General features: G+C 53.8%; 1 protein-coding gene across 1 annotated transcript; it reads right to left on the bottom strand.

Annotated features, from left to right (window-relative positions):
- Positions 1-1,704: 1,704 nt before the first annotated feature.
- On the bottom strand, positions 1,705-16,066 carry Idh2 (isocitrate dehydrogenase (NADP(+)) 2). The gene is made up of 11 exons (XM_003475240.5): positions 15,880-16,066; positions 8,106-8,197; positions 7,468-7,633; positions 5,818-5,978; positions 5,594-5,737; positions 4,700-4,836; positions 4,367-4,518; positions 2,834-2,946; positions 2,592-2,689; positions 2,422-2,514; positions 1,705-2,069 (listed from the first exon to the last, which is right to left on the bottom strand). Exons 1-11 carry the CDS (start codon positions 15,992-15,994, stop codon positions 1,982-1,984), a joined length of 1,359 nt encoding a protein of 452 aa, XP_003475288.1. The 5' UTR covers positions 15,995-16,066; the 3' UTR covers positions 1,705-1,981.
- Between the last annotated feature and the right edge of the window lie 388 nt (positions 16,067-16,454).

A 16,454-nucleotide genomic window follows, 5' to 3' on the forward strand; every position in this document is an offset into this window, starting at 1 on the left:
AGAGGCCAGGAACTGAAGGCGGCTACCCAGGAAGGGGTGAGCCCATGCCAAAGTGGCCAGGGCACTAGAAACTAGAAGCAGGCAGGCTCTTAGGCCGCTGTGAGCCCAGCATCGTGGACACTGAGGTAGAAAGAACAGTAAGTCCAAGCCCAGCTTGGGTAGTTAACAGTTTACCGAGATGCTATCTCAAAAAGTAAAAAAGCTGAGCACAGAAACGCATGTCTATAACCCCACCACTTGGGAAGGCGAGGCAGAAGGCTCACTGAGTTTGAAGCCAGCCTGAGCTACTTAGTGAGTCCTGCCTGAACTGCATAGGATGATCTCAAAATATAAAAAAGGCACGTAACTCAGGGGCAAGGCCATGAGCTCAATCCCAGTACCACAAAACAAAAAAAAAAGATCCCCAACCATAGGGTTCCAGGAGCCATGAGGATCCCACCAATCTTCAGGTCCCTAAGTATAATCATCTCTTGACACCGAATCAGCTCCAGGAGCTCCAACCCAAGCCATGGACACCAAAATCCAAAGGAGCTAAATTAACACAGAATCCACCCCCGTTACAGTTCCTGTTTCACTTCAGTTGTTTCTGTGGTGCACAGCTGGTCACTGTGATGTGTAAGGTAAGAACCAAAGCCAAGTTCTCTGCCTCTGTACCCCGCCCCCAACTTCGCAACCCCATAAAACCTCCCTCCCTGTAGTCAGTACCCCTTGGAAGTTAAATAAATGTGCCCTCCACTCTTGGGCCTCCTTGCAGTGTTTCAGTCTGCTGCAGCAGAATCTCCTCTATACCTCACGGTGTCTCTAGCTGGCTTGTAACACCTGTGACAATACAAACACCAGCTGAGGAGCTGTTACACTGTACTGCATTGTTCACAGGTAGTGACAGGCTGGGGAGGCCTGCGTGTGTACAGGTGCATTTCTTCCCCAATAACTCCAGTCCGAGGTTGGCTGAATACACAGATGTGGAACCTTCAGACTCAGAGGCTGACTGTGCCTATCTGTTCAAGTAAAGACTGGCCAATGCTTCCACAGACATTTCACACTGCAGAGTAGACATACAATCTGCATAGAAAGAAGTGCTTTAAATTGAACATAGGCAGCTCCAGAGCAACTTTTTTGTTTTTTTAAGACAGGATCTCTTTATGTATTCAGGCTGTCTTAGAACTCACTGTGTAGCCCAGGGTGGCCTCAAACGTGTGGCAATCCTGCTGCTTCAGCCTCCTAAGTGGAGGACAACTTTTTATCATCCCTTCTAGGTTTTCCAAAATGTGAAAATAAACCCACGCCTGGAGGACAGGACCCCTGTACACACGCACGCATGCACGGGCCCCAAGAAGGCCCATGTTCATTACAGAGAAAAGCAGGTAGAGGCCTAGAGATGTTCAGAAGGTTAAAACCAATGAGACACCCATGAAGACCCATGCTTTAGGAAGTCACAATCCCAAAGCAGAAAGGCAGGTAGAATGGATCCTGCTAGGAAACCAGGCACCTTCCAGCCTGTGTCCCTGGTGTCCCAGAAGCAGCTCAGGCCAAGGAAGCCCATAGGCTGGCTGCCTGGCCCTGGTACCCACCCCGCAGTGGCCCTGATTGGCCTACTGTGGCCTGAGGCAGCTGCACCCATCCCTAGGGAATGCACAGACTTCTGGGGCTGCTTCCTTGGGCCCCACCTGCCTCCTTCCCCAAGGGCACAAACACAGCAAACGGTTTTGTGAAGAGCTTTTTAGTAGCTAAATATGGCACCGTGTGTTCCAAGGGTGATATAAATTACAGTGTGCAGGGCACGCTGGCTGCTGAGGTAAAGCATACTTCCTGCCCCATGTCACATGAGGGGAAAGGCACGCATTCTCTAAAAACATCTCGCTTATAAAAAATGTCCCCTAGAAAGGCCTCCAGAGAGGGCTGTGAGGCTCACCCACGCTGCAGGGCCACAGGAGCCACTGTCACTTGTCCTGGTCAGGGCACCCGAGGCTGGCAGCGCTCCCTACTGCTTGCCCAGTGCTTTGTCCAGGTTGCTCTTGATGGTGTCCAGGAAGTCTGTGGTGTTCAGGAAGTGCTCGTTCAGCTTCACACTGGGGTAGGGACACACTGCTGGCATCGGGGCCTTTACAGGCCAAGGCCACCCGACACCCATGCTGAAAGGCCCCAGTGAACCCTGCAGGTACCCTTTGGGGACTTTATTTTGTTTGTGTTTCTCTAGGAGACATGTAACAGGGCCCAGGCGCTGCACGGAAAAGCTCAGGGTGGCTCAGGAGGGGACAGAGGCTCTGAGCAGCAGGACCACCCAGACCAACCACTCCCCAGCCCAGTCTGTGGATCCCTGGCCTGAGCTGCTCCCCAGGGTTACTGTGTCCTGTCCCACACCCAGAGCTCCCCTGGCTCCTGAGAATGGAAGCCAACCCCAGCCTGTCGCCAGGCACGTACTTGCTCAGGCCATGGATGCAGCCCGCTAGGTCCTTGGTCATGGCCCCACTCTCCACAGTTTCCACACACACCTTCTCCAGCGTCTGTGCAAACCTGTAGGGACAGTATCGTTAGCCCTGCTGCATGGGTTAGGACCCCAAGCCACTCAGCCCTGGCTCTTCCACACTCACCTGATGAGGTCCTGGTTCCCGTCCAGCTTCCCACGATGCTCTAGGCCACGTGTCCATGCAAAGATGCTGGCGATTGGGTTGGTGCTGGTGGGCCGGCCCTAAGGGCAGGCAGTAGAGGATCAACTCAAGAGTCCCCCAGCTACAGCTGCCCACCCCGAGACTGTCCTCCCACCCCGAGACTGCCACTAGGGACTCTGACTCCAAGGTGGGTGGCCCTGTGTGGCCACATGCCCCACACATACCTTCTGGTGCTCTCGATAGTGGCGGGTGACAGTCCCATGAGCAGCCTCTGCCTCTATGGTCTTCCCATCCGGGCAAACCAGCACAGACGTCATCAAGCCAAGAGATCCGAACCCTACAGCGTGGGGACCCATTTCTCAGTGCCTCGAAGAGCAGCAGGGCTGAGCCACCAGGGCCACCCTGCTGCCTGCGCCTATTGCTGCCTTAGCTCACTTCCCAGCAAAACAGGGAGGACAAGAACTTCCTGGAGCTTCCTGCCTTCTTCCCAGGTCTCCAGGCCCATCAGAGAGCAGGGCAGCCCTAGAGGGTGGCTCACATCAGCCACCAATGTCACCTGTGTGTCACCTCCGGATACCTAGGGCCCAAGATCCCAGACAGGTCCGCGGTCTCCAGCAGAAAACACAAAGCTCCTGCCGGCCACTTCCATGTTCACATTTCCAACTACTTTTAAATCACTTTTGAGGGCTGGGGATTTAACTCAGCAGTGTTAAGTGCCTGCCTGGCAAGAACAAGATCATGAGTTCGAGCCCCAGACCAAAAAAAAAAAAAATCACTTTCCAGCTCTGGGACTTACTTCAAAGTTTTCCCAAATCCAGAGGCCGGCTCAAATGATCTTTTCCTGGTTTTTTGTTTTGTGGTCTTGAGCATGGAATCCAAGGCTCAAACATGTTAAATAAGTGCTCTACTACTGAGCTATACCCGAACCTTTTTACTTAGAGACAGAGCCTCACTGAGTTGCCCAGGTTGGCCTCCAAATACGTGATCTTCCTGCCTTAGCCTATCAAGTAGCTTACTGGTTCAAGCCATCACATATGGAGCAAAAATCTTTTCTATTGCCAAGAACGTCAGGGCTTCAAACCAACAACATAAGCACTGTGAAAGCCCAAGGAAGAAAAAAAGAGCAACTTCTATGACTCTCTGGCATGCTCCTTTTCCCATCTCATCTGGATCTTTATGTTCACGCATTCCTCACACACTTAGCATTGTTTGTGCCTCTCATCTGGCTTCTGCTTTAATGCTGAGACTGAACCCAGGGCCTCACCTCCTCCTGTATGCTAAGCATAGACCCTACCACTGAGCTTCAGCATGAGTCCTTCTGTGGCTTTCTGTCCTCCCATCCGACACTGGAATGTTCTGAAGAGACAATTACTAATGCACTTATCAAGATAAAGCCAAAAGTTTGCCATTTCCTCTGATACTCCCCGGGGGTCAACAGCTGGTACCACCCAGAAGAACAAAAGCCCTCAGTCCAGCTTGCTGCCCATTCCAGGCAGGAGCAACCTCTAGACTGACAACCTGCCCTTGAGGACTCCAGTTCATGTGTCCTTTCCTCTACGAGGAGAGTCCTAGCAATGCACCAGTCCAAACCTCCTTGTGAGCCTCCCACTTAGAAGCCGGGAGCCTTGGACCCTGCTAGCCACAGGGGGAGCCTGTGACAAGTCCTGCCACACCCTCAAGTTTTCTACCCTTGCTTCTGAAAGCCCCCACCTAGAGAAGAATCACAGGGCACCCTCGGGGACATGTCCCCTGCGTACCCTGCGCCAGGATGTCCGACTGCACGTCTCCATCGTAATTCTTACAGGCCCACACGAAGCCACCTGAGGACTTGAGGACCTGGGCCACCATGTCGTCGATGAGCCGGTGCTCATACCAGATCTTATGTTTGTCGAAGTCCGTCTTGTAGTGCCTGAGAGCAATAGACTTACTGTGTGGGGGGAGGATGGGAGCCTGGTGGGCTGGGGACCCTCTCAAGTCTCAGCACTGAACCCAATGCTAGGTAAGTGGCCTCCCCGGGGGGGACAGGGACAGCACAGAGAGACAGGAGGTACGGAGTCCTCAGGAAGCCACAAAGGAGGAGGCCAAGTTACTTGTCAAAGATCTCCTGGAAGATGTCCTTGAAGCGCCCGTCGTAGGCCTTCAGGATGGTGTTCTTGGTGCTCATGTAGAGCGGCCACTTCTTCTGGATGGCGTACTGGAAGCAGCTGTGCGCGAAACCTGAGATGGACTGTGGGGGAAGAGAGGGCCTGGTACGATGCCCTAGCCTGGGGATTGCCAGCTCCCCAGAACTGCACTCCCGCCTCCATAAGACCTTGCAACCCCAGCCACCACGAACTGCACAGCGGAATTTCCCACATCCAGGAGCAAGCAGCACACAGTTACTCCGGCTGCTCCAGCGCTGAGACCACGTGGCTGGAGCAGGGAAAACATTCCCCCTCCCTGCTTCACAAGCCCACTGCTCATCTGGCTGCGACCTTTTTGCAGATGATGGGCTTCGGGAAGACTGTCACTTGGTTTGTCCAGCTGTAGTCCCACCTCCTGGTTTATCCAATCAGAACCCTTCCTCCTGGTTTAGCCAGTCTTTCTTCCCCTGGGGCTATGATTGGCTGACGGGGTCACATAACCTGCTCCTGCTCCTGATCCTCTTGCTGGAACAAGGAAGTATTTTCCTTCCTTCTTTTATTTTATTTATTTATTTATTTATTTGCAGAACTAAGGATTGAACCCAGAGCCTTCACAATGGACTACATTCCTATCTTTTTTTTTTTTTTTTTTTTTTTTGAAACAGAGTCTGCTAAATTACCAGGTTGTGTTAGAATTTGTGATCCTGCCTCAGGCTCCCAGAGTTCTGGGGGCCCTGGTGTGTATGGGTGGTCACTCTTTTCTGTGGAATAGCTGAATAGACAGAGGATAAACCCGGAGTGACAGTGGCCACCCTGGAGGAAAGGGGTCAGGGAGGCAGCAGAGGGAGGGGCTGGACCTACCTCGTCGGTGTTGTACATGCCCATGCCCACACCACCGGCAGGGAAGTTGTACACCTCCCACTCCTTGGGGCCACTGCCATCCTTTGGGGTGAAGACCATCCTGAATGTGCCGGCACGGTCCACCACGAAGTCGGTGGCCTTGTACTGCATAGGCAAAGGGCGGCTGGGTCAGGCCAGGGCTCCTGCCCTCCACCCCCCATCCTAGCTGTGTCCCCGCTGCCCACCTGGTCACCGTGTGCATGCCTCCCAATGGTAATGGGCTTGGTCCAGCCAGGGACGAGGCGTGGGATATTTTTGCAGATGATGGGCTCCCGGAAGACTGTACCCCCAAGGATGTTTCGGATGGTCCCGTTGGGACTCTTCCACATCTTCTTCAGCTTAAACTCTAGGGACAGAGATAAAGTAGCTTCTGCAGCCCCGGTTTCCACCCCGGTTTCTGTGTGCTCAACCCTGAGCAGCACAGACCAGACGTGGTGACGGTGCCACAGGAGCTAGTCAGGAACCTCTCAGGCTAAGGCCACCAGTTCCAAGGAGGGTACACTGTAGACAGTGAAAGCTCCACAGCACCTGGATCTGGGCTGCTGTGTGTGCAGGGCCCCTCAGTCCTGGCCCAGGCCACCTATACTGCCATGTCAGCCCCATGGTCCAAGTGGAAGTGACTGGCCCAAGTGGAAGTGACTGGCTGTGATACCAACGGGGTATGCCCATGTCACTAAGGCTGTGGTCCTCTACTCCCTTGTCCCTAAAATGAGGCTACAGAAATCCTTGGAATCAAGCCAGCTGTGGTGGTACACGCCTATAATCCCAGCAGCACTCAAGAAGCAGGTGGATCACCATGTGTTTGAGATCACTCTTGGCTACATAACAAGTTCAAGGCCAGCCTGTACTGCAGTGAGTCCCTGTCTCAGAAAAAAAAAAAAAAAAAGGAAAGAAAAAATAATCCCAGGATTTGGGAGAAAGCAAAATGCTCAGCACTGACTACGTACTCTGTGACCAGGCTTTCCCGGGAGGCCAGGAGGTGGCCGGAAGACATTGTAGATATTTCCTCAGTGCTTCAGGAATTAGAGAGAGGATCCAGAACTTAAAAATGCATGTATGTGCCTGTGTGTGTCATGTGGGGGACTGAGCCCAGGGCCTTGTGGACGCTAGGCAAGCACTTCACCCCTAACCCTTTTTAAATTCTAAGACGGTGTCTTGCTAAGTTTCCCAGGCTGGCCTAGAACTTGCCATCCTCCTGCCTCAGCCTCCTAAGTAGCTGGGATTAGAGCTACACACAATGCCCAACCTTAACCCATCCCCTTCTTAAATCATCCCCACATTGGTGTCATTTAACAAAACCCTCAAGAGCAGCATCCAGAACCAGACTCAGCAGGTGACCCAGGTCTGGTGTGGGCCCCTCTCAGAGCTCTGTCCATGACCCCTCCAGGGCAGGGTTACTCTGTGAGCCCAGGACAGTGGTAGACAACATTAGTCACAGTCCCCAGAGGCCTCTGAGGCTCTGGACACAGAGCTGCCCTCTGAACGGCCACTCTATCCCCAGGTTCAGACAAAGAAGCTGCCCAGAGGCCACCATTACGCTGACACCTTCAGCACTGCCTTCCCTGGCTCCTTGTCCCCACCCACCCCACGACCAACAACCTTACCCCTGTTGAGTCCATGCAGCACACCACCCACCTGCGTCGGAGGACGTGGACTCCGGGCTCAGCTGTGCTGCATGGAGGCTACCCCTTGACCATGCCTCTCCCAGCCAAGTCCACAGCGACTTCAGGGACTGTCCAGCAGGCATTCCCACAGAGCCTGGGGTCTTGTCCCCATCCCTGCCCCAGCTCAGATGCCCAGTCCTCCAAGACCCCGTCCCTCCCCCACCCTCGTACCTTCCACACGGGCCTCGTCAGGGGTGATGGTGGCACACTTGACAGCCACACTGTACTTCTGTGTGGCCAGCGCAGAGTCAATGGTGACCTGGTCATTGGTTTGGTCACGATGTGGGAGCCCGAGGTCAAAATACTTGAGCTGGACGTCCACGTGGGGCAGAATGAGCTGGCGAGGGGGCAGGGTAAGATGTGAGTTCCAGTGACTGTGACCCCGGATGGGACAGCAGAGCTTGAGAAGTCTGGGACCATGGCAGGGGACATTGGTCAAGACGAGAATGAGGGGAGGCCCATGGATGGAGCACAGCAGAGGGCACCATGCCCATAATCCTAGCTACTCAGGGGGCTGAGACAGGAGGATCACTTGGCTCCAGATGTTCAACGCCATCCAGGGCAACACAGTGAGACCGTTATCTCCCACATAAATGCTTTGAAGTCATGCAGACTGAGTACCAGCCTGAGATACATGGCTTGAGGCGGACCCCCGATGGAGGACAAGACCTGTGAGAGGTCCCCAGAAGAGCACAGATGGCAGGGCTGAGAACGGGGCTATTGCTGTCTTCCAAGATGACAGGCAAAGCCAGAGGACCCTGTGGGACTGGACACCTGCCTGGCCAGCAGCCTTCCAGGAAGGACACTACCTTCTCCTTGATGAACTGCCAGATGATGCGGGTCATCTCGTCACCATCCATCTCCACCACCGGCTTCGCCACCTTGATCCTCTTGTCAGCATCTGGAAGAAACATACGCAGGACATCAAGCCCTGGTTATGTCCACTCTGCACGGAGCTGGGAGGGCAAGAGGATGGGAGGACAGGGCCAGCACTTTGCCCCCTCTACAGATGCAGCTCTCTGACCACAGGGCAGGACCAGCCAGAGAGTGACCCATGCTACCCCAGGCAAGGGGCTGGGCCAGCCTGGCCTGCAGACCTGGAATCTGAGAACCCAGGAAACCAACTGAATGGTAGCTGGGTGGGGCTGGCCAGTCCTGCAGGGTGGCCCACATACCTCCTGTCAACTCTTGGCGCCTTACCATTCTCCTCATAACCTGCAAGCCATGCTTGTCCTTCCCTTAAACCCTCTTGAAGGTGACCAGCCAGTAAGTTGCAGCTAAAGCACAGTACAGCTCCAAAACACCCAAGGGGAAATGGTTCTCTCTACTTTAAATGTGGGGAAGTTGGGACTGCAGGTGTACAGCGCTTGCTTAGAAAACACAAGACTCTGAGTGTGAGCCCCTAAAAAAACAACTGGGGCTAGAGAGGGGGGCCTGAAAGGTCAGCAGCTTAACTGCCCAAGGTTACAGAGCTGGCAACCAGCAGGGCCAGGAGAATGTGGACCTTCTCCAGAGGGAAGGACAGGCACCCAGGTCCAGACGGCTGAGGCTGAGAGGCCTTTCAAGGACTCCACACCAGCTGACAAAGGTCCCGGGAGGCAGTGCAGGGGACGGGGGCCAGAGAGTGTCAGCCTCACAAGAAGCGAATCCCAAAGAGAACTCAAGGAAATGGCCCAGGTCATTTTGATTGGCGCAGCCACCAGAGTGGCACCACCACCAGGGGTGAGGGGGACAGACCTCAGTCTGTAGTACACTGGGCCACCGGCACAGTGCTCTGCTCAAGGCCTGCAGAGAAGCAGTAGCCAAACCTCAGGCATCAGTATCATCCATGACAGGGACCCGCTGGGCACAGTCCACCAGGGCCTCCCTTAGACCCCAGCTCCATGTGGTCCTCACCGATGTTTTCCAGTGTCTCAAAACACAGTGGATCAGAGGAGGCAGAAGGTGTCTACCTAGCAACTGAGCCAAGAGCTGAGGCTGCAGGGACCTGGGTTCCATCCCAGCACATTTAAAACAAGTGACCCAGCCTGGCACACACCTGTAATCCCAGCACTCTGGGAGACTGAGGCAGGAGGATCATAAATTTAAACCCACTGAGACACCTATTCTCAAAATAAAAGAGATTGGCGGGGGTTTAGCTCAGTGGTATAAGCGCCTGTCTGGCAAGCACAAGGTTGTGAGTTTGACCCTTGGTACAAAATCAATAAATAAATCAAAATAAAAGAAATCAAAGGCCCTGGGTTGAATCTCCAGTGGGGCTAGGAAAAAAATTCCTTAAAATAAGACAAGTGACCAAATCCAACAGATCTTGAACATCAATGTCCCACAAAACATGTACCAGTCATGAGCCATGGTGATCCCGTCTACTAAGAAAAAAGAAAAGGGGGCTGGGGATTTAGCTCAGCAGCATAAGCACCTGCCTTGCAAGCAGGTGGTCCTGAGTTTGATCCCCGATACCTATTAAAAAAAACAAAAAACAAAAAACTGGGCCTTCTTACATTATTAAGTTGCCCAGGTTGAGTTTGAACAGACCGCTCTCCTGCCTCCGCCTCCCAGAACCCTGGCGTTACAGGCAAGCTAGCTTAGTTTTTACGGCATCTGCTATTAGTTAAGAACAGCTAATCAAATTTAAACAAAAAACAAAAAACCTGACCCTAGGAGCCGGGCATGGGGCACACTCACTCATGAGGCTGAAGGAGGAGCATCGCTGTGAGTTCCAGGCCAGCCTGGGCTACAAAGAGAGTTCAAGGCCAGGGTGAACTGCATAGCGAGACCCTGCCTCAAAAACACAGTCAATCAAGCAAGCAGTTAATAAAACTGACCCCATATCATAAGCAGGATTCCTAAGGCAGAACCATCTGGGCTCCAATTCCAAAGATTTTACTCTTCACCTGGCTCCAGGGTGGGAACAGCCCCAAAGCTCTGGGCGCCCCACCTCCTCCAGGGGAACCCTGATGTGCATGGAGGTGTTGAGCCCTCAGAGAACAGGGGGTTCTAAGCACCCTTCCCACTGGGTATTGAACTGCCTGGGACACAGCAGTGCCACCCAACAGGGAGGACACCTACAGGTGACAGACAGTAGCAAGCAGCACCGTTATCCAAGTCAGGAGGTCCTGGCCTTCCCGAAGTCAAAGCAGCAGGGTCAGAGATGTGCACCAGAGCCCACCCAGCAGGGACCCATCCTGTCTGACCAGGCAGTGAGGTTTTGTAAGACACTCACTGGTGACAAAGGTTTAACGTTAAGGAGATTGAATGCATCAATAAAGCAAGTAACAACTAACAGTTTTATTTATTTATTTTTTAATGTGGTACCGGGGATTGAACTCATGACCTCGCACTTGCCAGTCAGGGGCTTATGCCGCTGAGCTAAATCCCTAGCCCACAACTCATGTTTTAATAAATGGGCAAAGACTTCGAGACTTCTGAAAGGAGGAGACACCAGGTGACATACCAGAGCCCCGTATATGCCAAGATGGGTAAGAAGAAATGGTGATAGACAGGTACATGGAGGGAACTTGAGACCATCCCCATAAGTGAAATAAATCAGACTCACATCTGTAAATACCATATTGTCTCTCTAATATAAAAAATAATAAGCTGAAAGAGTAATAAAATCCAAAATGTATAACAGATATTGTGATAATGAAAGGGAAAGAAAGTGCTCTAAAGGATATAACTTAGGTTTGTTTAAGTGTGCAAGATAGATAACCATACTGTTTTTGTTAGTTCATCAAACAGAATGGTTTGTACTGTCATTGTTTGACTGTCCACTTTTTATGCTTTGATTTTGTGACTTGAGCAGCTACTTCTAAGATAACAATATGTAATTTATCAACTAGTAATTTCTTACTTTTTTTTGCAATTCTGTATTATTTCTATCCTTTTTTCTGTTTTGCTTTTTTTTTTCTTTAAATTAAAAAAAAAGGTAGCAATGGTCATAGAGTATTTGCCAGTACACAGCAGGGTGCAATCCTTGACACCCCCTAAAAAAAGATGGCCAGTGTTACTGATCATTAGAGAAATACAAACTAAAGCTACGATGAAACACAACCCTCACACATTAAAGTGGTTACTACCAAATAATAATAATAAGCAATCACAATGGCAACCCCTCTGAAAGTTTCAATTGCTCCAGAGGCTAAGCAGGGATTAAAGAAAAAGAAAAAACAGGTGTGGTAGTATATACCTATAATCCCAGTATTTGGAGAATGAGGCAGGAAAATCACTGCAACTAGACCAGCCTAGACTACACCACAAGACCCTATCTCAAAAAAAAAAAAAAAAAAAAAAGCAATAGCTGGGCACGGTGACACATGCCTATAATCCTAGCACTTTGGAGGCTGACACAGGAGGATTGCCATGTGTTCAAGGCCAGCCTGGAGGTTACACAGTGAGACCCCATCTCAAAAAGGGAATGTAGCTTAGTGTGAAGGCCCTAGGTTCAATCCCCACTACAAAATACAGCAGAAAATAGCAAACTGTGAAGAAATTGGAATACTTGTGCCCTGTTGGTGGGAAGGTAAACTGGTACGGGAGCTGTAGAAAAATTATCCTCAAATAATCAATTCACAAAGGGACCTAAGCCCAGTAATCCCCCTTCTGGGCACAGGCCCACAGGAACTATAAGTGATGCCCACATGCCCAAATCCTTAGCCACACAGTTTGCATCAGCCAAAAGCTGGGAGCGACAAGGCCAGTGGTGAGTGGACACAGTGCTGGGCACATGGCCGGCAGGATGCTGTGCAGACTGAAGAAAAGACAGAAATCCTATCACACGCTACTCCATGGGTAAGCCTTGGGTTCAAGGTGTGACTCTACTTACAAAAGGTACCTAGAGGAGCCCAAGGCACAGAAACAAAACCCAGAAAGGGGCTGCAGGAAAGAGGGACAGGACAGGGGGCACTGCTGAATGCCATCAGAGATGCAGGCTGGCCAGATGCGAAGTCCGGAGATGGCTGGGAGTGAGTGGGGGTTGATGCTCCTGCCCTGTGCGCTTGGAAACAGCTAAGGAGGGAAATATGCTGTGAGTTTTTATAAAAAGGAAAAAAAATTCACACAAATGGAATTTAAGCCAGCCTCTCCCCCAAGATGCAGATGGTTTTAGCGTGAAAATCTAGATATATAGCTTGTCTTAAAGAATGAGGTGACCCTCAAATAGGGGACAGAGTGGAATGGGTGGCCCAGGTCACCTTCCAGGGTGCCCCAGGTTTCAGAGCTTGAGGCTCCTGGGTGTTAGGCAGCCCATATGAGGAAGACACCTCAGTGCTGTCCCTCTTGGGGAGACAGGGGTGACAAGTGATCTGAACTACAAGGACAGTATGACCTCCCTGCAAACCTCCAAAGTGACAGCCACCAGGAATCTCCACCTGGCTGCCCTCTTGGCCAGTGTGGGACGGACTTACACTAGTCACAAGTGGCGTGGGCCACTCTCCTCTCACCTACCCTGAGGAACACTTTCAAAACCACCCTGCCAGGGCACCCCGCATGCAGATGCAGAACTGCCCCTTCTGTATTCCTACCATGCTGGCATGCCACATGTGGGGGAGCCCTGTCGCCCCGGAAAGGCCTGGGGTACTATCCTGAGCAGTACCTCCTCTCACACCCACATTCAAGCCATCAGCAAAGCCTAGTGGCTCATTCTTCAAGTGCATCCAGGGCCAGCCCAGCCCAGCCCAGACTCTCTCTTTGTGAGGCTGACTGTCACCTCCAGCCCCCTGAAGTGAAGGGGGCTGACATAAAAGTGGAAGTCAGGCCAAGGCAGTGCTCACAAACCCCACAAAGCCTCCTTTTCCACTCCCAACAAAGGCCACAGCCCTGAGAAGCGCCTAGAAGCTAGCAGTGTGGCTCAGCAGTGCAGCACCTGCCGAGCAGCTGGGGCCCTGGGGAGTCCCAAGGAACCTCATCTCCTGACACTCACCAGTGTGACTGAGCTGTCCCCGACCCCCACCCCTGGTCCTCACCAAGGCCTGGGCCCTTGCAGGCCTCTTTTCCTTGCCACAGCACAGCATGCTTCTTCTCTTTTTTGGCTGCCCTGACCGGCCCCCCACACACACGCACAAGCATGCGCGCGCACACACACACACACACACACACACACACACACACACACACACACGCAGCCTTCCCTTTTTAATTCTCCCCCTTTGCTCCTGTGACCACACACTGCGCTATCTTGGTCCTATCTGCCCCTCCCAGGGTTCCTTGCTCGCCAATCTTACTCCAGTTCTGTCCCTAGCACCTTGCCCAGCGTCCTACACTCCACTCTGAGGAGCACTACACTTGTTGAAAGTACAAATGAAGGTCAAATTATAATTAGCTCAGAGCGTCTGGGCCTCCCGCCCCTGGGGGGCGGTGCCACTTACTGGGAGTTCCCGCCAGGACAGCAGAGGCTGAGGCTGAGGCTGAGGCGAGGCCTGCCAGGCCTCAGTCCCGGTCCCATGAACCAGACATTCACAGCTGAGTTTGGTCCTAGCTGCAGTGTGGAACTGAACAGTTCTGGGCAGCAAAGCACACGCTCAACGTGCTCAACCCCAGCATCAATAAAACTCAAGCTGCAGGCGTTTTTAACCTGGGTCTACTCAGCAGACTCCAGGGCAGCCCCCAGACCCTGGCTTCTGGCACTGAAAGGGTAGTTTCCAGCACTGCACCTCAACCCACACGGAGGATTCAGGGCAGGCCCCACACTTCCCAGAGGCCCCTCAATACCTATGGGGCCTGAGCACAAGCTCCCCGCCCAGCCAGATAGAAGGGCTTGGGGGGGGGGGGTTGGAGTAATTGGGGTCTGCGCTGATCCCACTGAAAGGAGGCTCAGAAGAGAACTCTGCCACTATACAGGCAAATTCCTAGTCACCACATAATTTACCCTGGCATCTAAAATGCAATCGAGCCACCAAAAAGACCAAGAGTTGAGGGGCAAGGCGAGAAAATGAAGTCATTCTTGATCAAGAGCAGAATAAAGGAAGGTAAGGAAAGTACTCCTGCCTCAAGCTTATCAGATTCATGCCAGGAATTTAGCCCAGTGGCATAAGTGCCTGCCTGGCAAGTGTGAGGTCCTGAGTTCGATCCTCAGTACAAACAAACAAAAAAAAGTATTTTGGTTCCAGCAGCGTTGCTAAGTAACAAGCAGGAGAGGTCTAAACTGTAGAGTCTGAGGTCCAACTCCAAAGGCAGGCATCTGCTTTCCCCACACCCAGCCACCCCACTTGGGGACTACCAAAAGGACCTGCAATGGACTGCTCTTTTCATCTGTATCCAAATTCTTGTTAGTGTAGTGTTTTATTTTCTTTTTTTCCTGTTGTTTTCATTTTGCTTTGTTTCTCCTCTTCGCCATCAATGTAGAAAAAGGCGGGGGGGGGGCGGGGGGGGGGGAGAACTGTAAAATGTATCTCACTGCTATCATATAGTGCTGCAGGCAGGCCAGCACAGGAATCTTTGGGGTCTGGGACCCTTGAAACCCTGTTTCAAAGCTGACCCCTTAGAAATAGATCCTGGGGTAGGAAAGCTGAAATGCCCCTTTCTCCTTGGTAGGATGTGGGGGCTGAGCCTCAGCTACGGTCCGCTGCTCCTACACTCATTAAAGATTACCCACGGGCCAGGATTGGGGAGGCCTGCCCTCTCCCTGGATGTAGGCCCTTCCGGAGGGGTTTGGACTGATCAGGATAGGGGTTTCCTTGGCAACAGGCATCCAAAATGGCCCAGGGACCTCCACTGTTCCAGTCCCTTGCAGCAGGGAGTGAGGTAGCCAAGGCATGGAGATGGACCGATGCCCTCATGCCAGGGTGGGCAGCTCTAGGTGGTCATGGAGGCCCAGGCTAAGGGTCGCTTTTGGTGCCTTTTCTTTCCCAAGCAGGGAGGAGGCCCAGACGTGGCGGGAAAGATCACAGAAAGCCACCTTTTGCGCGCCCGAACTTGCGGCCAGATCTCTGGGGCCGAGTCAGCCAGGCAAGACCCAAGAACAGGCCGATTTGGGCAACAAAAGGCCAGGTCCGGACAAGGAGACAGCGCGGGACGGAGCCTCGGAACAGCTACCGGGACGGAGGGGGAGGGGAGTGGCAGACAAACAAAAGGGGAGAATTAAAAGGACACTCTCCCAGCTGTCGAGTAAAGGCTCCAAAAATAGCTGACGTGGGCCTGAGGGCGAGTAGGGACCGGAGCGCGCCGGGCTGCAGAGGAAGGGGAAGTGGGTGCCTCCCTCCTCCCCACCTTTGTCCAAGCGGGGAGCCCTCGCGCTCGGCAGGGGTAAGGCTGGGGCTCCAGAGCCCCGGCGGTGCTCCTGTCCCTCCTGGGACGCAGAACGCTCAGGGAGGCCGGCATCTGGCCGCCCCCGATCCGCCTACCAGCAATGCCTGGGGGCGCAGAGCAGCTCTGAACCCCGCCCGTGCAGACCAAGCCATCACCCGCCACCGCTTGCCACCGTCCCCAGAGTCCCCACCCCTGCCCCTGGGGCGGCCCGGAAGCGCGAGGCAGGGGTGCGCGGCGTGGCGCCCCCAGCCTGTGTGCGCTGGAACCCGCGGCGCCCAGGGAGTCGCCCAGTCGAGGCGGAACGGGGCGCGCGCCCGCCCGGACCCCCTGCTCCACACTCACAGTGGCGTCGCGGCGGCTCCTGCAAGCCGGGGGTGGTCAGGACGGCCGGTGCCCAGGCCGGCCCGGGACCCGAGGCCTTGAGGAGCGAGCGTGCGACCCGCAGGTAGCCGGCCATCGCGAGCGTGCGAGGCGACGTGGGCTCCCGTGCCAGCCACCCTTTGCAGCCCCGGGACCCGGAGGCCGGCGCCGGGGCCCGGACCCGGGCCGGGCGGGGCGCTCCGAACGCCCTCCATTGGACTGCGCGGGGAGGGGCGGGGCCGCGCCGGCCACGCCCCCATCCCTGCACCCGAGCTGGAGCTCAGCTGCCCGGGCTCGGAGCGCGCGCTTCCTGGGCGCCGTGGGAGCTCGGCTTGGGTTTGCTAGAGGCTTGGAGACCTCCACTCCCGAGACTCAAGTTGCTGGCCGCTCAAGGACGCCCCGTTTTGGCCAGACACGTCACCTCTAACCCCTGTGTCCTCCCTGTTTGCCTGGCGGAGCCCCGAGGTGCCTTAGCCAAGCGTGCGCAGGTTGGAGGGGGGCGGCGGGGGCGGCGGTAGTGGGTTGATTTGGTTTGTGTGGTACTGGGGGTTGATTCA

This window comes from Cavia porcellus, unplaced genomic scaffold, assembly GCF_034190915.1.
Source record: "Cavia porcellus strain 051 isolate PalLab524CR breed Dunkin Hartley unplaced genomic scaffold, mCavPor4.1 scaffold_6, whole genome shotgun sequence".
Taxonomy (NCBI): Eukaryota; Metazoa; Chordata; class Mammalia; order Rodentia; family Caviidae; genus Cavia; species Cavia porcellus.

Excerpts from the sequence above, each read along its gene's own strand:
- Idh2 (XM_003475240.5), bottom strand. The coding sequence starts at position 15,994 with ATGGCCGGCTACCTGCGGGTCGCACGCTCGCTCCTCAAGGCCTCGGGT. Across the intron at positions 4,837-5,593 it reads GCATGTACAACACCGACGAG|TCCATCTCAGGTTTCGCGCA; the intron begins GTAGGTCCAGCC and ends CTTCCCCCACAG. Across the intron at positions 2,515-2,591 it reads GGGAACCAGGACCTCATCAG|GTTTGCACAGACGCTGGAGA; the intron begins GTGAGTGTGGAA and ends CTGTCCCTACAG.